The 24,868-nt window shown below is 40.9% G+C and overlaps 1 protein-coding gene across 4 annotated transcripts; it reads left to right on the forward strand.

Annotated features, from left to right (window-relative positions):
• The first annotated feature begins 4,538 nt into the window (after positions 1–4,538).
• Positions 4,539–20,041, forward strand: PGGHG (protein-glucosylgalactosylhydroxylysine glucosidase). 4 transcript variants are annotated; one of them, XM_058156185.1, is made up of 14 exons: positions 4,539–4,733; positions 5,274–5,563; positions 6,854–7,064; positions 7,565–8,000; positions 8,800–8,919; positions 11,830–11,961; positions 12,097–12,208; positions 12,544–12,616; positions 15,666–15,802; positions 16,942–17,075; positions 17,210–17,305; positions 17,403–17,500; positions 18,660–18,874; positions 19,800–20,041. In XM_058156185.1, the coding sequence occupies exons 2-14, from the start codon at positions 5,311–5,313 to the stop codon at positions 19,859–19,861; spliced, it is 2,079 nt and encodes a 692-aa protein (XP_058012168.1). In that variant the 5' UTR covers positions 4,539–4,733; positions 5,274–5,310; the 3' UTR covers positions 19,862–20,041. The 4 variants fall into 4 exon arrangements, with proteins under 4 accessions (XP_058012168.1, XP_058012177.1, XP_058012160.1 ...); XM_058156177.1 differs by having other exon boundaries at positions 4,540–5,067; XM_058156202.1 differs by having other exon boundaries at positions 4,541–4,733; positions 5,351–5,563.
• Positions 20,042–24,868: the final 4,827 nt, after the last annotated feature.

A 24,868-nucleotide genomic window follows, 5' to 3' on the forward strand; every position in this document is an offset into this window, starting at 1 on the left:
GGATGTAGTTTAAATGATTATTTGTTTTAATTGACACATTTATAGATAGTAAAAGTTATGAAGTTAAGCTGGAAATATTATATTTGAGAGATTTTATTTGAAATGATATTTGATTGATGGAGTAGTATTGGAAGATTGGATATTAAATGTTATGACAATTGAAGAAATATATAAGTGATGAAAATTTGAATTTGAGAAGCTGGATTGTAATTGAAGAAATTGACTTATGAAATTTGAAGGAATATACAAGTGGGTGAAAAAAATTTGAATTTTAGAAGATGGACTAATTTTTAAAATGGACTGTAAGAAGAACGGACATTAAATGTTATGGCAATTGAAGAAATATATAAGTGATGAAAATTTGAGTTCGAGAAGATGGACTGTAATTTGAGAAATGGACTTATAAAATTTGAAGGAGTATACAAGTGGGAAAAAAAATTGAATTTGAGAAGATGGGTTAATTTTAAAAATTGACTGTAAGAAGAAGTAATATGTGAAGTTGGTATCGCTTCTTTTCTTCTGTTCTTTTTATTATTCTTTCCTATCTCTTTATTTTTATTGTGAGGGCATCTAAAGTTTCAAATTTTTAAAGGTGGGAGTTTATGTATATTTTGTATACTTTAGCTTGTGATTGTTGGTCATAATACCCGGTATTTGCTCTGGGAAGTCTGGGGGGGGAAGGGGGAGGAGGGGGGGGAAAGGGGGGGGGGGAAATGATACATGGATTGATTATTAATGTACAGTAATTTTTGAAGATATGAGATTAAAATTTAAAATGATATTGGGGATGCTCGACTGCCATTTCAGAAAGAAAAGGAGAGAGGAGTAGAAGGAGGGAAGAAAGTAGGTAGAAAAGAGTAGAGAAGGAGGAGGGGAATAAGAAGGTTAGATAGGGTGGAAGAAGGGAGGAGTGGAGAAGGAGGAGAGGAAGTAGTAAAGTGAAGGAGATGAAGGATGTGAAAGTAGTAGAGGGTAGAGAGGGAGGTTGTGAAGAAAGGAAGTGGCAATCGGGCAGGCCCGAATCAGTAATAAATAAAAATTAATGATTAATGATGGATAATAGTTTGTACATAAATATGATGTTGGAAAATGGAAGTAAAAATTATTTATTAAAAAAAAAGAATCTGGAAGATAAATAAATACAATTAATGAAAAATCTTGGAAAATTGACTTCCAAGTACCAAAGCATTTGAGAGCAAAGGAACTTTGTCACCAAAATGGCTACTTATTATTTGTGAGCAGTAACTGTTTCAAAAGGAGACATCTAGAGGCAGAGGAAGATAGCTAGAGGATTGGTGTTGCTGGGACTACACAACAGCTTTAGAAGAGAGTTTCAGATGGTGTGTCTTTGAACTATAGAAATTGAATTCCCTATTTAAACAAGAACCCAGAGGCAAAGAAAGTATGCAAGAATGGAATAGCAGACTATTCCCCATGGAGAAAGTTCTGTAGGTATGGGCACATGACTTTTTTTTTTGAAAGGAACTTATGGCTGCCTTTATAATTAGAGGCAGAGGAAAATAGCAAGAGTTGAATAGCTTTCTTGTGACTATTCCCATGAGGATTGATGTTGTTGGGACCACACAACAGTTTTAGAAGAGATTTCCAGATGGTGTGTCTTTGGATTATTGATTTAAGCGGAGAATTCCTTACTTAAGAAGAACTCAGAGACAAAGAAAGAAAGTAAGAATGGAATAGTGGACTATTCCCACGGAGAAGGCGCTGCTGATGTAGACACATGACATTTTTTTGAAAGGAACTAATGGCTGCTTTTAGAGTTATGTTAAGAAATTTATTTTAGAAAATGTTAATATCTATATTAAAATATGAGTGACAACTATGATAAAAATAATTGAGGTTTTGTGAAATGGAAGGAAAAATACTAGAATAAATTGGGATAAGAGGGAAATGAGTGTTATTATACTGAGGAAAAAACCCTCTTTTTTTGTTCTTACAAATAAGTAAGGTAATGAAAGGATTTGATAAAACTTCTAAAGAAACAGTTAATATTTTGGGGAAATAATGGGGAAATAATTAGTGACTACCCTTGCAAATGTTAAATTTTTAGTTTGATATTAAAATGGATTAGATGGAAAACTTTAAATATATGTTATTGCTTTAGAGGCAGAGGAAGATGAAGGGAAGAATGAAATTGTCTATGTGATCGCTGGGCAGTTTAAGAAAGAGATTTTAGATAGTATGACCTCTGATTAGTAATGTAGATATAAAGCTGAGAGTGGTGAAATTTCAAAACGTAAATAGAATTTATTAATGATGTTGAAGGGAATTAAGCACCGGGACTAGACTTCATTTAAATATTTTCCTGAATGGGTTGAATTTGATTTCTATAATCAGATTGTGTGCAAATAAATAATTGAATTTAAAGAAGAAGGAAAATACATTGTATTAGACTATAACTTAGATGAAACTTGATATGTTTAAAGATGTACCTGACCAATAATTTGTTCACAATGATTCTTTTTTATTATCCTTGTAAAAAAAAAATTGGCAAAAAAAGAAAAGAAAGAAACCTGTCCTTCAGGTTTTCACCTGTCTTTTCCAATGATGTGAACCCAGAGCTTTCCTCGTGGCTTCATATAACGGGCAGATAGATTCCCCTTGAAGTAGCAGATTCCTGTTTGGAGCCACACTATGCCCACTCAGTCACATGACCAATGCTGCAGAGACAGGGCGATTTCTCCCAAGGGACAGCCAGAGCTTCGCCGCCTCTTTTCCTCAGAAGAGCTGCCTCCAATTCCTTGCGACGGGACACACACACACACACAACACAACACAACAGACTCACACACAATGTAAAAGCAGCTGCACTTCACCCAAAATGGCCCCTGCAACAAGCAGGAACTTCACAGTCACAAAAAGCTCAAAAACCAACTTTCACACTTTACACACACACAACACAACACAACACAACAGACACACACACACACACAAACAAAATGCCACATACAGCTTTGTGAGATTTTGTGTGTTTGTGTAGTTAGAGTGAAACGCTACAGAAACACCGCGGTGTGGCTCAGGCTGTAAGATAGCCTGTTATTAAACACAGCTGCCTGCAATTACTGCAGGCTCAAGTCCCACCAGGCCCAAGATTGACTCAGCCTTCCATCCTTTATAAGGTAGGTAAAATGAGGACCTAGATTGTTGGGGGGGGCAATAAGTTGACTTTGTATATAAATATACAAATAGGATGAGACTATTGCCTTACACAATGTAAGCCGCCCTGAGTCTTCGGAGAAGGGTGGGATATAAATGTAAATTAAAAATAAAAAAATAAATAAAAAAACAAAACACGCCAAATCTCAGAAAGCTGCACAAATATTTTATTATGTTATTAATATTTTTTAGATCAGGGGTCTCCAACCTTAATAACTTTAAGGTTTGTGGACTTCAACTCCCAGAGTTCCTGAGCCAGCAAAGACTCTGAGGACATGGATTGCAGGAAGGCATAATCAGTTGTAGCTGATGCAACTGATTGGAGAAGCCAAAGGAAAGCGAGCCGAAAGGAGCTTACTTAATTAAGTGAGGAGGGGGGATTGGGTGGGCCAGAGGAAAAAAAAGTTTTTAAAAGGCTCCTCTGAAGTTCCCTGCTCAGCCATGCAATCATCAGAGGGTTTTTTTTTCTTTTAAAAGCCTTTTTTTGGCTGAAGAAAAGAGGCTTTTTAAAAAAACACAAACCTCTGATGATGGGGAAGTTTAATGCAAAAAGACTCAGGGAAATGACATTAAGGGCTGGTGGTGTTTAATTAAAGCTCTAAACACTCTGTATGTACTTTGGGTCTGGAACAATACATAGAAAATCCTCTCTTAGGGGAAAAATATGTTTTGTTTATATTTTATGGATTTGGGCAATCATTTTAAAATCCCCATGTAGGAAGTTAGCACCCACCCCCTCCTAGAAGAATGAAATATTTTGGAAAATATTAAAAAGGCAGAATATGTTTCCCTGGATGAGAAATTGAGAAACATGTTTTAAGGAACAGCAGCTCCCTGAAGCTTCCAGCCTTCCCCCCCCCCCCTTTGTCAATGGGTCAGAGGCAGAAACTCATTCTCCCCACCTTTGTCAATGGGGCCATCATCTGCAACACAATCGGACCCATCTAGCAACAGAAACTCACCACATGGCACCTGGGAAGTTTACATCAGCCAGCAAGGCTAGCTAAGAAAGCAAAGAGATTAGAAGGAAATAGGAGTTAGAAAATACCAATGCAAGACGAAATTATCAAGAAAATAATGTGAGGTTTACCGTGGTAAAGTAGAGGCTGAAAGCTAAATTCATTCTAAATTTGTAAAAAGAGAGATACACCTTTGTCGTCAGTCCTGTTAAAAAGCACGTTCGTTTTCAAATATGCCCCTCCCTTGCTCCTCATAACTTAGTGTGAGTCGTGTTGATTTGGCGCTGCACGGTCAGATGCTGCTCCCTCGCGGCACAAACAGGGAGGGTCTCAAAAAAAATTGGAAAGGACAGAAAAGGACTGATGCGAGGGGGAGGGTGCGGGGGGACGGCGAGGCTCCGCCTGACTCTTAGCCCGGAAGGCGTGGCGAGTTTTTATAAGAAACTCCCTTTCTCTTGGACCTATTTCCACCCTGCGGAATTAGGTCCAAATTCGCCAGGCGGAAGAGGCAGGGGTGTGTGTTTGTCCGAATTGGCGGCTTGGCCGGAGTTGGATAGAAGAAAGGTTGGAGCTGCCGCACTTTCTCGCTTTGGAGTTCCCGTAAGCGAGGGCTAGACGGACTAACTTGGGCTGGACAGTTGATATCCTTCCGCCTCTGACTTGATGACCGGCGCCTCTTTTCAGAACTTCCTCCGTTCCTTGGGAATATTTCTGTGCAGATGGGCTGTCTCTTTTCTTCCCTAGAAAGCAGCAGCCTGAAGTTTTGGACTGTATTTCCCATTAGTCCCTACTAGCTGATCAGGAATTGCTGGTGGATTGCCCCTTCCCAAAATGCTTAAGACTTGCCTGCCTTGCTTTGCGCCCTTACCAAACAGAATGGATTCCATCTGAGTCCTTCTTTCCATGTGGATTTTAAGCTGATCTTCAGTGCCATGTGAGATTGGGGGAGGGGGGAGGATGGGCATCTATCCCTTGGCACAACGCCATGCAAAGAGAGCAGCGTTTCTCACTCTTGGGAACTTTACAATGGGTGGATTCCAGGTAGCTGGGGAATTCTGAGAGTTGAAATCCATCCATAAGTTCCCAAGGGTGAGAAACACTAAGATAGAGTATATATTATGTGCCTTATTTTTTTTCCAGCTGGAACTCCAGCCATTGCTCCCTCCCTCTACTTGATATGGCAGTGGTGGGTGAAGACTCTCCCCTATTTACCACAGATACTCTGCCTTCTGATGCCAGACTCCTCCCAACATTGACCAATGCCTATCTGGGCACCCGAGTCTATAGGGACATCCTTCATGTTAACGGGGTGTACAATGGAGAAGTTGGGCAGACACATCGGGCTGATCTCCCCAGTCCCGTTAATGTCAAAATGGATGTGGATGGGACTGATGACTTGAAGGAGACCTTCTGTTTGGACACCAGGACAGGTAAGTGGCAATGCCATCATCCCCATCTACATTGTTTCCATGTTCAATATATTCCTAGCACCCTGTCAGGGCAGCTTTCTTCAATTCATATGCTGAATATAGAAATTAACTTTTGTTTTGAAAGACAGTGTGTACCTATGATTTAAAAAGGAGAAAAGAGGGTGGAAAATAGAAAATTCAAACTGAGCTATGTTCTCTGAAGTTTGAATCCTTCCTAGCTCATAAAGCAATCTGAAAATCTCTTAAATGAACCTATTTTGAAAGGCAGATTTTAAAACAGCCTCTCCAACTAGATCTCCAGATGCAGCAAAGTTGTCCCCATTAGCAACAGGGTGTCTTTTCCAACAGGGAAGCCTCCTAAAACCTTCAACCTGGAAGAAGACAAGAATTTTTAAAATACGAATGTATTTTAATTACAGTACAGAGTGCTCAAAATCTGGAGAACATTTTCGCTTTCTGTGAAAATGGAATATGGTAGCAAAATGGAAAATCAATTGTATTTTGAGGAATTTAATAACATATTTTGATTTCTTGTGACATACTTAAGAAAAGTTGTCATAAATGTAGAGCTCATTCTCTGTTAACCTGCTTGTTTTTCACTCTTGGTTGCTGAACAAAGGTGAGGTGGGGGGAATGTTCCTCTAAGTGCAAAACTTATCTATAAAAGTCTCAGACTCTTTAACTTCCATCCCCAAGTCATTTGCCACCCTGTCCAGGTCAGGTCTTGCAGTCTGACAACAGGGTCATATAAAGTCACAATGTCAGGTTAATGAAAACTCTATTACTGGCCTTTAAGCTGGGAGCTTCTGCATAGAACCTAGCACAGTGTACTGTGAAAACTGCCACCACCAACCCATGGGGTGTCACTGCTGTCCTTATGAAGGAGCTCCTAACAGTTTGTAAGAAATTGGGTATCAGATTGCTTGCTTTGTATGTTTTTTGTGTTAAGCTTTTAAATCTGTTAGCTTAATTTAATAATAAAGCCTAAAATTTCTTTATTCACTGGTATGTTTATTGTCTCTGGATCCGAAAGACCAATTGTGTGACAGTTGGCAAAGCAATGGATTATCTTTCACTCCTTCAATTGGATTTTATTTAATTGTTAAGCAGACAATCGCAAACAAAGATCCTTTTTCACATTTCAGTTCATCAAATAACAGAAGGATTATATTGTCGGCCATGCTTCAATTTCTTATGCCAGACCCGTTTCCTTATGTAAAATTGCAAAATAGTTTTGACATGAGAATTTAAGGGTATGCATTCAAACTGACCTTTTCATTCTGTCTGCAGGAACATATATCCATACAGCTCAGTGCTCAGAATATACAGCTACTCATACAATCTATGCCCACCAGTCTCTTGTCCATCTTCTGGCTTTCAGCGTAACAATCGCAAGATCAGCTCTTGAAACTAAACCCATCACAGTGAATCTCCACACCCAGTTCAAACCAGAGAGTCCAGACCTGGACGTGCAGAAAGGGCCAGATTTTCTGGGAGCTCAGTGAGTATTATTTTGGGAATGTTTTCTGTGGCTCCTGGCCAAGCATTGAAAGGCTGCAATAACAAAGCTTGGTTATTTTTCGTGTGGTTTTGAATAGTTGCCTCCAGAGGACACAGGGAGGCTGTCAGGAAACACCTATCATTCTAAGAGGATACCTTGGATTATAAGAAAGACTTTGACTAACATTGGCTTCCCTAACCTGCTGTCCTCCAGATATGCTGACTCTACAACTTCTTGAAATCCCAGCTAGCTTGGTCTACAAGGCAGAGTGATTGAGGGAGAAGAGAACCATTGGCCACTGTACTTAAAAGGTATAGGCAGAAATACTAAGAATAAGGAGAATGGGAAGATGGAAAAGGTTTAGATTAGAGTCCAAAAGGTATGCAAAGCAAAGTCTTTGTGCTTGATGAGTATCAAATTCTAGTGATGGTTCTGTTGTTTAGTAGATCCTCTAATATCCAGAAAGAAACACAAGGATTCCCATTTTTTTTTCTCCTTAGCTATCTATATGGAAAGACATTGGTCCCAGAAGTAGAGGGTAGCCCCCAGCCTACTGTACACATGATCTGGATCCCGGTGCCCCAGTCAGTGACCCTCCCTGGAGACCAGAAGGAGCAGAGATGGGATTTCCTCACTGCCGTAGCAGAGTCTGAAGAGGTTGTGCAAAGGACCTTTTGTGAAGGGATGTCCCTGGTTGGATCGGGTTCCTTATATCTGTCTCACACCCAGGCATGGGCAGCGCTCTGGGAAGGCTGCTGTGTAGATGTGGACGGGCCTCTTCCCTTCAGCCAGGCCATATATGGCTGCCTGTATTACCTGCTGAGTGCCATTCCTCCTCTGGGTTCTGCTAACATCCCTTTCTCTGGAATCAGCCCAGGAGGCCTTTCCAACGGCACATCCGGTGAAGACTACTGGGGCCATGTCTTCTGGGACCAGGTGAGCAAAGGGAACCGCCCCAGTTTTCTACTACTGTATGAAGGGGAGATGAATTGGAGAAGATGCTGCATGCCATGGCAAAGACCTGGTCATCTTCTGTCCTGCAGCTACTGTTAGCTTGCTGTGATGCCCATGCAAAGATTAAAAGGTCTTGTGAATTTTGCATAGTTCTGCTTCTCTCCATTGCAGGTTGATGTAAGTACCATGCAATCAACTGTTAGTTCAGATATGTGACTCAACCTGGAAAGTGAAGATAGAAAGTTAAGACTTAGTTTATCTCACCTGACATACATGGGGTACAATGTATGTGTGTGTTTAAGCAAGGGATCTTTTTAATTGGAGGTGACATGGATTGAATCTGGTTGTTATTTATGTTCTGTCCTGAAGCACAGTCTCTGCTTCTCGAATGAAATATCTTTTCAAAATGGTCAATAAGTTGGAAGGTCTTTTTAACAAATAACCTGACTCTGGATCTGTCTCTATTTCTTCCCTCCCTACTTCTCTTTCCATTCCTTTATAACTTAAGCTTTGCTAACCTTCCAGTTGTTTCATCTGACATGTGAAATACCATGTTTTATTATTTCTCTTGCACTTCCTGATTTAAACACTGTCCCCTAAATAGTGATGTGTATTGGGACTAGCTAGCCAGAAGATTCCGGTTTTCCTTCTTGTCCTCATCTGAAGCTGGGAGCCCTTATGGGAAAGGAATAATTGCTGGCTTTACTCTAATGCACAAATCTTTTGCATTTGATGGCAATATTTATATATGTTGTCCTTTTTTTTTTTTTGGTAAACCTAGGATACCTGGATATACCCGAACATCCTGCTTTTCTATCCAGAAGCGGCTTGTGCTATCTTAAAATATAGGATCCGTACACTAGAGGGAGCTCTACACAACGCACAGGAACAAGGATATAAGGTAGAAGCCACTTAACAAAGGCAAGAGGAAATACGGCATCTGTTTCCACAGAAGGCATGGAACCAGTTTCCTTTATTATTTTCTTTAGTCATGGCAGGGATCCACACAGAGGTTCCCCTTGGCTTGAACGGTTTTTAATTTTAGCATTTCAGCAACTTTTCAAAAAAACAAAAGGAAAATTCTGGCGCAGTGGCAGAAACTCCTTTGAAACAAGAGTGGCTCTAGTCTAAACAGTTATGAAAGCCTTGATGATATTCAGAAGCAGCTCTTGCAATCTGAAGTGGAGAAGACTGGAAGTAGAAGGGAAAGAAGTGGTATCTAATTGAGGAGATTTTAACTCTTTCTCAGAAGTTAGATGACTTCTTTTCCAGATTTGTCTTGCTTTGACGGCAACTCAGGGATTTCTTCTTTGTTCTTCAGAAAGCATAAATGGTTAGAACAGGCAAGGTGCTCCAAATTTCAACAGGCTAATTTGAAAATAATTTATGGAAGGATTTCTGAAGTAGCTCAATGGAAAATTCAGGGTGAATTTCTAGCGTTGTCTAGAATTTATTAAAGTAATTTAGACCAACCACTAGTAACACTACATGATTATATAAATCATTTGAAATTAAGCTAGATAAATTGTTGGAGCCCGAATGTAATATTGCACGCTAATTCTGCTGACTGCCAGCAGTTCGATTCTCACTGGCTCAAGGTTGACTAAGCCTTCCATCTTTCTGAGGTCAGTAAAATGAGGACTCAGATTGTTGGGGGCAATGCACTGATTCTGTAAACTGCTTAGAGAGTGCAATAAAGTACAATGGAGCAATATATAAGTCTAAATGCTAGTGCTATTGGAGTAAGCTTCTAGTGCTCAGTGTTATGGCAATGTGCTTAAACAACAATGAACAATTGTACAATAGTAACAATTTATAAGGTCATAATTCTGAAGAGCAGACTTCATTCAGAAGTTGGCTGCTAAAACTCCAGTGATGCTTGCGTAACAAAACATGGATTCAGAGGGCACAAGCATGTAAGCATTTCTCAAATGTGCTACTTGTTGCTGAGGGTTTAAAATCAGTTAATTTAAGTCTCAGTAAATGTTATGATAAGTTATAGAGGTGGGGTGGGGATTATGCCTTTGAAACAGTCTTGACTCCTGATCACTGTCTGGACTAATTCCTGCAGTTTTCGTGGCAAGATTTTGGAAGTGGCTTGGTGTTTCCTTCTTCCTAGAGCTGAGAATAAATGACTGGCCCAAGATCACCCAACTAGATTGCTACCTAAGATCAAATATGGACTAAGTGGTATGATTGGTTAGAGGAAAGGAAAAGTAAATATGAATAAATGATGGAGAAGAGAAGGTGATAAATGTATAAAATATTGTAAATGAATAAAACTAGAGATAAAGGGACGATAAAATAAGAAAAGGAAAAATGGGGAATACATAAAGCAGAAAGTATGTGGAACAAAACTGACATATAAATAGAAAACACATATTATGTGTTTGTGTTATATATGGTTATGTTGTGTTGTGTTGTAGTAAAATTAATAAAATTTTTGGATTATAGATTGTTTCCTAAGGGGGTACTAGAACTCAGAATTTCCTGATTTCTAGCCTGATGCCTTAACCATTGCTCCAGACTGGCTATAAAGCCTGGCAACATCTAACCTGCAGTATTGGCGTCACAACAGAAAACTTGACTTGCCTATTGGATCCAGACAAAGGCCTTCATGTGCCATCTTCCTCCTATGAACATATGGCTGAATAGTGAAGGTGCTGAATTCAACCCCTCCCCCATGAGTTTTACCCCATTTGACCACGTGAAGAGTTTTGTGGGGAACTACAACTTAACAGCAGCAAGAACAATTCTTTGTCAACTGAACAAGGCACAGAATGACATTGAAAAGTTGCCTTCCCTCACTGAGGACAGAAACTGGATTGAACAAACGAGGCCAATGGCCGTTCTCTAGCTCAGGGGTCTCCAACCTTTTGGCCCTCAGGGACCACCAAATTCATAATTTTAAATCTCGCGAACCACTGGGCGGGGGAGGAGGGAGGCTCAACCACCTTTCTGGCCTACCTGTCTGCTTCTACAAGGCCTCCGGGTAGGAGACCCAAGAGAAAGGGCCTGGTTCAACCTCTTTTGTGTTCTGTTCTGTCCCCCACCTCAGTCCGGGAGGCACGCGAACTGACTCAATTAGCCAGCAATTTAGTCCACGGCAATTATCAGCTCTGGCAGCAAACCAGCGTTCGTCTGCCAAGGTTTTCTTATCTCCTTGATGCCGGCACCGGAGCAACCAGGAAGTCAGGAGCAAACAGCAATTCAGGCCAAATGCTCAGACAGACAGTTCAGCTCAAGTGTTCTCCAGTCAGTTGATTTGTTCGTCACGAAGTAGTATTGCAGCCCCTCCTGCTTTTATACCCTGTGGGGTGTGGCTTCGTGACTCAGCACTTTCTAGGCCTGCTCCACCCCTGCTTCTGTTGTTCCCGCCTCTCTTGTCTACGAAACCTGGGATCTAACCAGGACTGATTGTCCACAGCTGGGTCTGGAAGCATTGGCTGAGCGGGGGGAGATACAGGAGACAGAGGCCTTATTACTTCCTCCACCTGGCCTGCCTCTGGCTCCTGGAGCTGAGCCAGAGAGGCCGGCCCTGCGGAGGGGAGCCCTGACAGCCCTTCCCCCTCACTCTCTGGCAGGGGGCCAGGCCCAGGGGGGGCTGGAGCCACAACATAATTCCTTCTCTCAAGAAGCTTGTCAAGTTGAGTGAAGGGAAACGAAGACAGGCAGACTGACAGTGGCTTGCTGATGTTTTCCTGAATAAGGATGCTCTGGATTTGAAAGCCCTCAAAAAAAGGAAACATGTTAGTACTTAATATGCTTGAGTTGATCAAGATACTTTATTTTATTTTGGCTTTTTTGGCAGGGTGCAAAGTTTCCCTGGGAGAGTGCGGCAACGGGCCGAGAGGTCTGCCCTGAGAAAATTTATGGAGACGAGGAGATCCACATCAATGGAGATGTGATGCTGGCATTCGAGCAATATTTCTGCATCACTCAGGTAGCTGGGGCTGGGCTTGGGGTAGCTACTGTTGCCTCCTGTCCTGATCCTGTTTTTGCCATTAAACCTGGCTAGCCTGTCTGAGTCAGATGGAGCACTCCAGAGTCAGTGGAATCTCTCCTGATGCGTTTCTAGGACTTGAAGCTCTTTCAGCAGGAAGGTGGCTGGGATGTAGTCCAGGCTATCGCTCAATACTGGTGCAGCCGAGTTGTGTGGAACTCTGAAGAAGAAAACTATCAAATTGTTGGTAAGTGTGTAAGGGAACTCCTGAGCAGGGATAAAAGTCAGTTCAGTGCATCTCCTCTAGCAGCTACAGCTGATGAGGCCGAACCTGTAATGATAAGTGGGAATGACCTTGGGAGACAGGAGGAAGAACAGTAAAGGTTTTTTTTAAATGCCCAAATGAATTGCAACCAATATTCACCCTTCAACCTTCATCCATCAATACATATTCTAAGAGTTATTCTGGGAGAAAAAAAAAAAGTTTGGACAGCTTATAGGTGTCTATTCCTAACCACGAGGACATCACAGTGGTGCCTGTGGAAGGGCTGCTGAGTTCTAAAAATGTCTGCCTCCTTTCAGGTGTCATGCCCCCAGATGAATATCATTGCACTGTAGATAATTCTGTCTATACAAATGCAGTTGCCCAGAGGAGGTAAGAGATCTCCAGAATCACTGATCCTGCTTCTCTGCCCTTCTGTCCTTCCAGAATTGCTGTTCTTTCTTCTGTGTCCTTTGGCTTTTTTCTGCGTTAGGCTTTTTTATGGTTAACATTGAATTCACTTTCTTAATTTATTTATTTATTTATTTATTTAATCAAATTTATATACCGCCCTATCTCCCGAAGGACTCAGGGCGGTGTACAGGCATTTAAAAACACATAAATACAATATAAAAAACAATTAAAAAACTTATTCTAAAAAGCCCGTTAATTTAGAATTAAAAATATAGAATAAAACCCAATTTAAAACCGATAATTTAAAATCTAGCTCAGTCCTGCACAGTTAAATAAATATGTTTTAAGCCCGGCGGAAGGTCCGAGGTCCAAAGCTGACGAAGTCCGGGGGGTAGTTCATTCCAGAGGGTGGGGGCCCCCACAGAGAAGGCCCTTCCCCTGGGTGTCGCCAGACGACATTGCCGCGCTGACGGCACCCTGAGGAGACCCTCTCTGTGAGAGCGCACGGGTCGGTGAGAGATATTCGGTAGCAGTAGGCGGTCCCGTAAGTAACCCGGCCCAATGCCATGGAGCGCTTTAAAGGTGGTCACCAGAACCTTGAAGCGCACCCAGAAAGCCACAGGTAGCCAGTGCAGCCTGCGCAGGATGGGTGTTATATGGGAGCCACGGGGGGCTCCATCTATCACCCGCGCAGCCGCATTCTGGACTAACTGCAGCCTCCGGATGCCCTTCAAGGGGAGCCCCATGTAGAGAGCATTGCAGTAATCCAGGCGAGACGTCACGAGTGCGTGAGTGACCGTGCATAGGGCATCCCGGTCCAGAAAGGGGCGCAACTGGCGTACCAGGCGAACCTGGTAGAACGCTCTCCTGGAGACGGCCGTCAGATGATCTTCTAGAGACAGCCGTTCATCCAGGAGGACGCCTAAGTTGCGGACCCTTTCCATCGGGGCCAATGACTCGCCACCGATGGTCAGCCGCGGATTTAGCTGACTGTACCGGGATGCCGGCATCCACATTAATGCATTTGTTATCTATTATAAATTTAAATACAGGTAGTCCTCGACTTACAACAGTTCATTTAGTGACCGTTCAAAGTTACAGCATTACTGAAAAAAATGACATGACCATTTTTCACATAACTGTTGCTGAATCCCTGTGGTCACATGATCAAAATTCAGGTGTTTGGCAACTGGTTCATATTTATGACTATTGCAGGGTCCCAGATCCCATTTTGCGACCTTCTGACAAGCCAAGTCAATGGAGAAGCCAGGTTCACTTAATAACTGTTATTAATTTAACAACTGCAGTGATTCACTTAACAATGGCAAGAAAGATTGTAAAATGGGGCAAAACTTGACAAATGTTTCACTTAGCAACAGAAATGTTGGGCTCAGTTGTGGTCATAAGTTGAGGACTACCTGTAATTTAAAAGCACATTGGCATGCTCTTCAGGGAGATAAAGGATATTGTATTTTTTGGACTATAAGATGCACCTGTATATAAGACGCACCAAGATTTCGAAGAGGTAAGTAAGAAAAAAACCATTTTTGCCCTCCCCGGCCCCCAGGAGCACTCTGAAGGCCTTCCAAACACTTTGTGTGTCCTGTTTTTTGCAAAAATGGGCCTGTTTTTATGCAAATGAGGCACACAGAGGGTTTGGGAGGCCTGCAGAGTGCTCTTGGGGGCTAGGGGAGGGCAAAAATGCCCCCAGGAGCATTCTGCAGGCCTTCCAAACCCTCTGTGCACCCTGTTTTTGTGAAAAATGGGCCCATTTTTAGCAAAAATGGGATGAGTGGGGTGGGGCTTCGGGAGGCCAAAAATGGCTGTATTCCGTGTGTAAGGCGCACCATTGTTTTCCCCCTTTTGTAGGAGGGAACAAAGTGCATCTTATACTCCGAAAAATACGGTAATTATCATAGGCTGAGTCTCATGTCATATTTTAGTCTGGCTGGCTTGGGAGTTTCATCTCTTCAGCCCAACTCTTGGGAAGATGTTATGAATTTTCTGGTCCAAAGTCCAAACCAAGTGCAGTATATTTGTCAACTCCCTCTTCCATCCCACTTCCAGTTGACACAGAATTTTCTTTCTGGTTTCCAGGAAGAGTTGACTTTCAAATGCAGCAATGGTTTAAGACGAACCTTTCCCTTTCTTTCTTTCTCTCTCTCCTCACTCCCTTTGAGAAAGATACTGCCCATGTAAAGAAAGGAAAGGAGGCCAATCAAATAGAAATAGAGTAAGATTTTTTGTAAGGATATTCTACCTTATGACATATATTGCTTCTTTGCAAATTGTAAGCTACTTTTTGCAAAAGGTTCCCTAATTGGGTTGAGTACTACAAAATCAAGCCTGAATTTTCAAGTACTTTAAGGATTATTTGGGAATCTTTTTCAAATTCAGTTCATGTGTATGATTGTTGTCTACAAATGTGTTTCTCTAGCTTTAGATTTTGTAATTACATCCCTAACAGTTAATCCCAGAGAAGACGTCCCTAGTGTGAGTCAGTTATGGAATCAGAGAATTCCAAATTTGGAAGGATCCAGTCCAGTCTTCCACATTGTACAAAAATGTACATTGTACATTGTACAAAAAAAAAAACCTCCATTAAGCAATCCATGAGTATTGGCTATCCAAGATCTCAGGCCCCATGTTCATTTAAAGCCACTCTAAAGAAAAAAGAATGAAAATACACAGATGATAAATTTAAAAATGTAACTGCTGATTTTTTTGGTTTCATTAGAAGCCATCTCTTTGAAATTTATGAAAAAGTAGCAGCATTGTTCAGAAATCAATATTAAGTTCCCAGGTTACACTGGTAAAAAGCAGAAAGGTTTAAATACAATTGCAAACCTTGTGTAGATACTTTTTGAGACTATTAATGTAATGTTTTTTGAAAAAAATCTGCCTGTCTTTACCCCAATACTAGAGGAAGTCCACAAAACTTGTCTTTTAAAATGGTAAATGTTTTTCCAATTTATAATTCTCTGTTAGGTTAACTCAGCTAGATCTTTTTCCCTCCATACCATTTCAGTTTGAAATTTGCAATTGACTTGGGCTCCCAGTTGCATTTTGATGTGCCTGGAGAATGGAAGAAGATTATGAAGAAACTTAAAGTGCCTTTGGATAAGAGCAGATGTTACCATCCAGAATATGATGGATATTGTCCAGGTGAGGGATTCAGAAGAAGAAACCAAGATGTTCATCCTTAACTTTAAAACCAACTGCACTGCATGTTAACTGTTCACCTAATCATAGGAATGTAACCATCACTCAGTTTACATGGTAATGTGGAGGACATCAAATTAATATTTTGCCCAATATTCAATATTTTTGCATTCTTGCTTAAGGATGTACTTTTTTTTTTATTTGCATTTATATCCCGCCCTTCTCCGAAGACTCAGGGCGGCTTACACTATGTCAAGCAATAGTCTTCATCCATTTGTATATTATATACAAAGTCAACTTATTGCCCCCAAAAATCTGGGTCCTCATTTTACCTACCTTATAAAGGATGGAAGGCTGAGTCAACCTTGGGCCTGGTGGGGCTTGAACCTGCAGTAATTGCAAGCAGCTGCTGTTAATAACAGACTGTCTTAGCAGTCTGAGCCACCAGAGGCCCACTTTCTCCACTGGGGGAATAGGGATGAGAAGAATAGTGCAAAGCCAAGAGATTTTCCTTTTCCTCTCACCAACAACAACAAAAAAAGAGGCAAAATTGTTCTATTCTCTCTTTCATAGATTTTTGGGAACACAGTGATTTCTTTGCCAGAAGGAAATGGGAACCTTTGTTTTCCCATTCCTTCCAATTATCCCCTGGAATCCTCTGATTGCCTGAAACTGCTTGACACCATTAGGACTGCATTGGTTGTGTCAAAGGCAACACAGGCTTTCGACACTACATGTGGCTTTTGATTATGAGTTGCCTACCCCTTCAAGAGGAGAATGAGTTGGAAAGAGATAACTCTCTCGCATATTGGCTAAATTAGTACTTCAACTGGCAGGCCAGATACTAGAATATTGGCAAGTTGCTTCTTCCAATGGACATTTTAGCAGGCTCTTGGAGCTTTATTGCTGTAGGGTTAAAAAAAAACAAATGAGCTTTTCTCAGCATGCTAATGTATTGTGACAGGGGCTGCACCTTTGCTTCCCGTACATCAAGATTCTTTGACATAAGTAGTGGCTTTCTTTCTGTATCTCCTTTGCCATTGAAGGAAATGTGGTATGAAAACAAGAGGTTCCATTTCCTTAGTAATCACCATCCCACATCTTGGTCATCTCAGAGCTTTGCTTCATGCCTCTTCCCACAGGTGAGCCAGTGAAACAAGCTGATGTTGTCTTGCTTGGGTTTCCTCTCATGTACCCCATGGACCCAGAAGTCAGAAGGAATGATCTTGAGATCTATGAGCCTGTGACTGATCCCCAGGGGCCCGCCATGACTTGGGTAAAAAGCCGACCCTGAGGAAGGGAGCAAGTGATTTCCCTCTTAAAAATGTGGGGTCGTGCCCATCTGCAGTTGTATCTGTTTGTGGATGATTGAGTGCACCCTCAGTGTTACCAGTGTCTTTTTTCCTTCAGAGCATGTTTGCAATTGGCTGGTTGGAGCTGAAGGAAATCAAAAGAGCACAACAACAAATGAACAAATGTTTCAGCAACATCACTGAGCCATTCAAGGTCAACCAGTTGGGCACATTTTATTCCTGTCTTTAAGTTCTTCTACTCTTGACAACAATTATCTACACATATGTATATATATTATTCTTTTTCTTAGATCTGGGTGGAAAACTCTGACGGATCAGGTGCTGTAAATTTCTTGACTGGGATGGGTGGATTTCTGCAAGCCATCTTTTTTGGATATGCTGGGTTCAGGTATAAATTAGGAATGGTGAAGACAATTGTCTTCCTAGCTGAAATCATGTGATGTACCAGAACATATTGTGATGCAGAATGAATGGAGCTGTAGCTTCCCTAACCCTGGAGTTTCTTATAATCTATTTCTTAGCTATCTTATTGTGCATTTGACTTAATATGTATCTCCATATGCTCAGAAAAAATTGCATATAGGGTATGTGTAATTGGGAATAATTCCTTAAAAAAACAGCAATGATATAGGTTAGAAAAGTCACATCTAAAAATAAATATAGTGCGAGTTTTGTAACTAAACATATTTTGTAAAGCAATACAAAAATTTGATACAATTAATTCATTTAGCACTTGCTGAGTGATTACTATCTATTCAAAAGTCCCTTTTGTGTTTCACTACACACACAAACATATATTAAAATTACATTGTTAACTGTTTTTAGAAGTCAAGATAGGAGGGAAAAAACAAGCTTTTCCCACTGCAGGAGCTGTGCATGGGCAGATGCTTCTGATTGCAGTCATCAAACTCCTTTTGTTCCTGCTCATCGGAAATAACATTAGCTGAGCAGCCAGTATCTCTCAAGCAGGGATACTGAGATTAAGACCATCTTGTCTTTTCCCACTAAGTGCACTGATGATGTTACCTAGTTTGGTAATGATACATCTGCAAGAAAACAACCAACCTCAGAGAGCACCAAGGACGTCACAATTCAACCCTGAGCTACAAATAATTCTCTTCCATCAATATTTTGTGTTGTTTTGCTCATGTTGTTCCAAAGAATACTGTGTGCATAGATGATGCAAAAATCAAGTTGCAAAATACATTGGCCACTCTAGCCAGCAGGATCAACTTTGGCCTGGTAACTCTCCAGAGTTTCTGGAAATGTATTCTACTTTAAGCTCTGGCTTTTGGGCTTTAACATTCCTTTTAAAAACTAGTTAATTTAACTTGAACCTTAATAATTTTCTTTGCCATCCCACCACTACCACTCCCGTCAAGCTTTGGAAGAACTTATTTTTGGACTCTGCTTTAAAATTACTCGTTCAGGAAATAATGGTAATCTTGAATGATAGCCTGGGTCATGTATCTGTATCCTGTCTCAAGGCTCATGATAATGTATGTGATTCCCTATTCTAGCCACTGAGTTCTTTCTGCTCTTCCTAGGGTCTCCAGAAGCTGCTTGAAGTTTGACCCTGTTTATCCTGATGACATAAAGCAACTGAAGATTACTGGTATTTGCTACTTAGGAAGCAAGCTGAATTTCACCCTCACCAAAGAAAAAACCACCATCAAAATGACCAAGTCTTCTCCCGATTTATACTTATCTGTTCTGGAGGTGGTACTGGCTGGAACAGGAGAGCATCTGTCCTTAAAAGAAGGTGTTACATTGTTTGCTACAATATGAATAGCCCACATTGTCCCTTATGTTTTAAGAACTTTATATCACTAGCACTACTAGACTAGCACTCAGCATGGCCTTTGGGCATTCATATTTGTTAAAGCTGGAACTGAGCCAATCTAGAGTCATAGCTAGCCAAAAACTGAGATCAATTCCTATACATGAAAAACACAATCTATATAAGAGTATGTGTAGTCACTAGCGCAGGACAGCTAAAGAATCTGATAAGTGAATGCCAAACATATCTATGACACAATTTCTCTGATGATTTCCCCTCTTTTCATAAGGCATAGCTTTATATCTTCTCTGGATTTTCCATGTGGGAATCCAGTCAAAGCAAACCTAGCTAAAGAATTATAGCTGGCAGCCCTTGAGAACTTCAGGTATTGATGGAATTCCTCGAGTTCCAACTGTTGTTCCAGAGCTCCTAGAAGAAAATGTATAGCAAGAACCCTGCTTAGCTGAGGTCTACTAGGCCACTAGATATTGACACCTAGAAATAATGTTAGGCAGGACCCATTGCTTTGTGTGGGGAAAGGTATAAACGCTCTTCAGGGTGGAATCTGTCTGACCTGCTAGATTATGTTGGGTGCAACAGTTTTCCCCAATTGCTAACAGGAAATTTTGAAATTCACATTTCTAGAAGGGAGAGCAGTTTGGAGGACATGGACTACAACAAGCTTTATTCCTGACTTTTGGCCAGCAATGTGGCTGATGGAACTAGGAATTAATAACAGCTGGAAATGTATAGATTCTCTAATTCTGTCTTACAGATGTATATGGAGAAGTAGCATAAATGAAGGATAATAATAATAATTTAATTTTTATAATTTTTATAATAAGGATGGAAACCGGAAGAGGTTTCAATCACGATTTTACACGCTCTGCCTTTCTTTTCATTTCAGGGCAAAGTGTCTCCTTCTTTACAACTGCTGGTTGGATTCAGAAAGAATCTGTTCTGCCATAAAAGCCGGCTGCGTGACTTTGGGCCAGTTGCACTCTCTCAGCCCAACCTACCTCACAGGGTTGTTGTTGTGGGGAAAATAGGAAGAGGTGTATTGGATATGTTTGCCTCTTTGAATTATTTGTAAAAATAATAAAAGAGGGGTAGAATTTAAATAAAGAAAATTTATGACACATATAAAAACTATCAAGAGTTGATAATTTTCTTTAACTGGCATATTACAGAGACATTAATTTGTAAGTCTCAGCGATATTACTGGAGATTATGTATTTTAATCAGTATATAATGTTATACAGAGTGGGATAATACAAATTCTATTGATACTTTATTGAAAAATTATGCCTTTGCCTTTCTACTTTAATATTACTGTGTTGTAACAACCCAACTGGGTGGTGAACATTTATATCATCATTTGTACAGTGTAATTCTTGCATACAGTTAGTTCTCAACTTACAACAGTTCATTTAGTGACCATTTGAAGACCATTTTTCATACTAGCAACCATTGCAACATCCCCATGGTCACGTGATCAAATCTAGATGCTTGGCAACTGACTCATATTTATGATAGTTGCAGTGCCTTGGGATCATGTGATCAGCTTCTGTGACCTTCTGACAAGCAAAGTCAATAGGAAAACCAGATTCACTTAACTAAATTCACTAGATTCATTAAAAACCATGTTACTAACTTAACAACTACGGTGATTCATTTAACAACTGCGGCAAGAAAGATCATAAAATGGGGCAAAATTCACTTAACAAATTTTCCCTTAGCAACAGAAATTTTGGGCTCAATTGTTGTCATAAGTTGAAAACTAGCTGTATTTATTATCTCTTTGCAACTCATCAGAATTATAAAGTACAACATTATCTTGCTAGCCAAATTACCACAGTAGATGACTTTGTAAATAACTGGTGGCGTATAAGCTATTTCCATTTCTTTGGTAGTGTGTTTGTGAAGGGCCTTCTTGTGGTTTTTCCAATATTTCCAATTTATTTTTCCTTGTTATCCAGACGTTTACGACATTCAGTTTCTGAAATGAGGATCTAGAGCTCATGAAATGCTAAAATGTTTCCTCACTGATGTGAAAGCTCTGCTTTTCAATATCAGTTCTGTGGTGATCTAATCAGGCTAGAATCTAATCCTATCTAACTCGTGCCTATTGGCAGTCAAAATCTACACTGAGGCATTTTTCATTCTGATAGTATCTTTGGGGGAGAGAGGGAAATCCATATTTGGATAGCCTGTATCTTGGGTCCAAACTAAACAATGTCAAAAGAATATGCAAATTAAATTCTCTAGAAATCTCCATAATAATGTCATTCACCCATTAAAATATAATCATAAGGGGAAATGCTCCCAAATAATTAAGCCAGACATTTCATTCATAAGTCAGTCTCAAGAAAAACACGTATTGTAAACAGATATTCCTCCCTCCTGAAGTTGCTCATCAATCCTATTTTTTTCTGACTTCCTGCCTAATGGAGCAGTACTGAGGGAGTTCTGACTCCTTGTGTTGGATTTTGTGACACTGGTCCTCTTTTACCTCCTGTGGCCCTGTTCTGTGTGGACTCGCACATCTGTGGTGGTTGCGAATGTTTGGAATGAAGCAGGGGCTTTTTTGGGCACAGAAGGACATCTGTGGATTTCAGGATCGGTTTAGGTCAGGAATCCCATCTAGCCCCTTCACTGGGAGGAAGAAAACCTTCCTTCTTTCCAAATAATGGGGCAGTGTCTGCAAGAGGAGCTCAGCAGTGAGAGAAGCCTTCTATGAACAGCAGCCAGGCATTTAAAGGCATTTGGGAGGCATCACTTCCATCTACTTTTAGCCTTTGAAAGTCAACAAAGGAACCACATGATGGCACTCAAACCACAGCTGTAAACAAAGTTATCCAAGAAAAAGCAATTTGCATCTGGTTGCTCTGGCTTAACCTGTGAAAACCTTGACATGATGGGTTGTGGGCAATAGCCTGCAGCATTCCTGATTTATGAGTGTACATTATTATAGTGACTATGTGGGAGGTGAACTATATGGTTCAGTAATATTTGGGAATTCACTGTTTGGATATGCGACCAGCCGGAGGGAGGCCAGTTTGCAGGGTGGCAGTCAGGCCTGTGTCTTTCCATTCTCTAGTACAGCTAGGAGGAAGACACAGCTGCAACTTCATTTGTCCAATCTTGCCCATTTGCTGTGCAGCAGACTGGGGCTTCCACTTGCTTCCTTGGGTGAAGAAAAAGTAAGCAGTTTTTTCCCTAACTTCTTTAGATTTTTGCAATCTATCTTCCATGGAGCTGCCTTTAAAAATGGTTCAGAAACTGATGATGATCAAGAGGAGATTTTCAAAACTTACTTAGCATCATGTTCCCATGCTTTTGGCAACTCCACAGGTTGCCAATCCATTTCAGATTCTAAGTATCCACTTTTAAGCAGTAAACAGGACTTCTTGCTTTAGGTTGCCTGGATTACTACAGTGGATATTTTAAATATATATTTAGATACATTGCGTGCATTTCTGCATAGCTATTATTTCTGCTGTGTGCATGTACAAACATACAAATAAGTTTTGTGGTTGCTAAATGAGCCCCGTAGATAATAATGTGCTATGAGCATAAACTTGAGGAAGAGTGACAGGCAAGGCAATGGTCAGGTAAGAAATCCTCCCTAGCAGAAAATTATATTTGAATAAGGGTTCTCAGACCAAATCCTCCCTAGTTCTCTCTAAGACAAAAGCATGGGAGAGGGGAAGCCCATTCAGAATTGCAAGATTACCATATCCCTCCAATAAAAAGTAATTTCAGTACTCATTATTTTGGTAGCCAATTCGGGACTCTCTTGAAGGAGTAACCACAGGCAACTATTCTCCCCCAACTATCCTGCTTCAAGAAGGAAGACCATTCAACAGAAGCTCACCAAGCAGCTGGATTTTTATAGCCTTGGAGCATGTGAGAATGTGGTTCTCATCATGAGTCACACAAGAGGCTATCCCAGTCTGGTCCCATCATGAGCTGCCAGAGATCCTGCTCTTTGGTTTTAAAGCCCAAGCTTAGCAACTTTAAGACTAGTGGACTTCAACTCCCAGAATTCTTCAGACAGCATAACTTCTTTGACCCCAATTCCAGATCCCGTATAACAGTGATGGCTAACCTTTTCGCCGTCGTGTGCCAAAAGTGGGGGGAGTGCGGGGGGGGGCGGTGTCGCTTGTGCGTGCCCACACATAATTCAATGCATCCTGCCCCACCACGCATGTGCGTGACCCCCCTGCACTCCCCCCGCTTTTGGCACACGATGGCAAAAAGGTTAGCCATCACTGTTATAGGGGATCTGGAATTGGGGTCCAAAGAAGTTATGCTGTCTGAGGAATTCTGGGAGTTGAAGTCCACTAGTCTTAAAGTTGCATGCAATGGCATGGTGGGCCTAGTAGGCCCATTTTTCACTCTCCCCAGGCTCCAGAGGCTTTCTTGGAGCCTGGGGAGGGCGAAAACGGCCTTTCCCACCTCCTGGAGGCCCTCCGGAGGCCGGAAACTACCTGTTTCCTGACTTCTGATGGGACCATAAGGCCCGTTTTTCACCCTCCCCAGGCTCCAGAGGCTTTCTAGGAGCCTGGGGAGGGTGAAAATGGTCTCACCCCCACCGGAGGCCCTCCGGATGCCAGAAACAGCTTGTTTCCCAACTTCCAGTGGGCCCAGAAGGCCCAAAAATCAGCTGGCTGCCTCACACGTACATGCTGGAGCTGAGCTAGGGCAACGCTTACGTGCCCAAAGATATGGCTCTGTTGCCACCTGTAGCACACGTGCCATAGGTTTGCTCTCACAGCACTAAACCAACATAATAAATGGCTCACTTGATTGTAAACTGTTGTCTTCTACTTGGAGGATTCTGCAATCACAGATTTAATAACACAATGTTCTTTTCAGCTATGGCAGTTTTATTGTCCTAAATTAGGACCAAGAGGACTGTTTTCCTACCACATCATCAACAAAAACTATACTTTGCTTCTTATTAAAGTGTCACACTAATCTTGGAATCACTTGAGCTGAATATTTAAATATATATTTAGCTAAACAAAGAGAATATTCCTACCCAGCTAGAGTGAGTCCAAGATTAGTCGTATAGATAACCATCCATCTACCCTGAACTCCAACCTGCAAACAAAACTCAAAACTTCACCATACCATATAAATCCAATTTGTATGCTGCACAAAGCATTATAAGCCCTTTCTTCTTTGTGATGCCTATGGTAAAGAGCAAGAAAACCATAAAAGAACAAATTCTATATAATTAACAACTTTTGCCCGTTGAACGCCATGCTGTTTATAGGGTGTCTTGTCCCTGGCTCAATACACTAAGTTTTTGTACTGGTTTATTTATACATTACTCCACCATAATTACAAATCATAAGTTTTGGAATATTTTATTACCATAACATTTTTACACCTTATTACTATGTGCAGTAGTATATAATCTTTCTAGCTTGGACCAAATTGTACTTCACCAATAAAAAAAACCACAGTATAGAATCATAAATGCCGGTATATATTTTAAAAAGGTGGATAAAATAATACATCAAGTCTGGGTGACTTGAAACAGCTTCGATCAGCTAACATTCCAATAACCAGAAAGACAGCAGCTGACTTTTCAAGAGCCAAGTTGCTATTTCAAAGTGGATGTTTTCCTGATTTTTATCTTCAATTTATAAAGGTTCTCCTGCTTGAGCTGGACTAGAAGTCCTCCAGGGTCCCATCCAGCTCTATTCTATTTTATTCTACTCCAAAAGCAGCCCTCAATCATATTTACAAGAATTAAGGCAATTCTTTTTTTTTTTTTCAAATGGCATTCAGGTCCTGAGCAGATTATCAGTTCTGTATTCCTTATTCTCCATGCTGCTCCCAATCATTTCTTAAGCCAGCTTCAGAAATTTCAGCCTAGACTGCAGTTATTTGGTGACAAAGGTAAACTGGTGCTCATTCCAGATTATGGGCACTTGTTATTTTGGCTGCTTACTTATTTCT

This window comes from Ahaetulla prasina, chromosome 1 (genome assembly GCF_028640845.1).
Source record: "Ahaetulla prasina isolate Xishuangbanna chromosome 1, ASM2864084v1, whole genome shotgun sequence".
In the NCBI taxonomy this organism is placed as follows: Eukaryota; Metazoa; Chordata; class Lepidosauria; order Squamata; family Colubridae; genus Ahaetulla; species Ahaetulla prasina.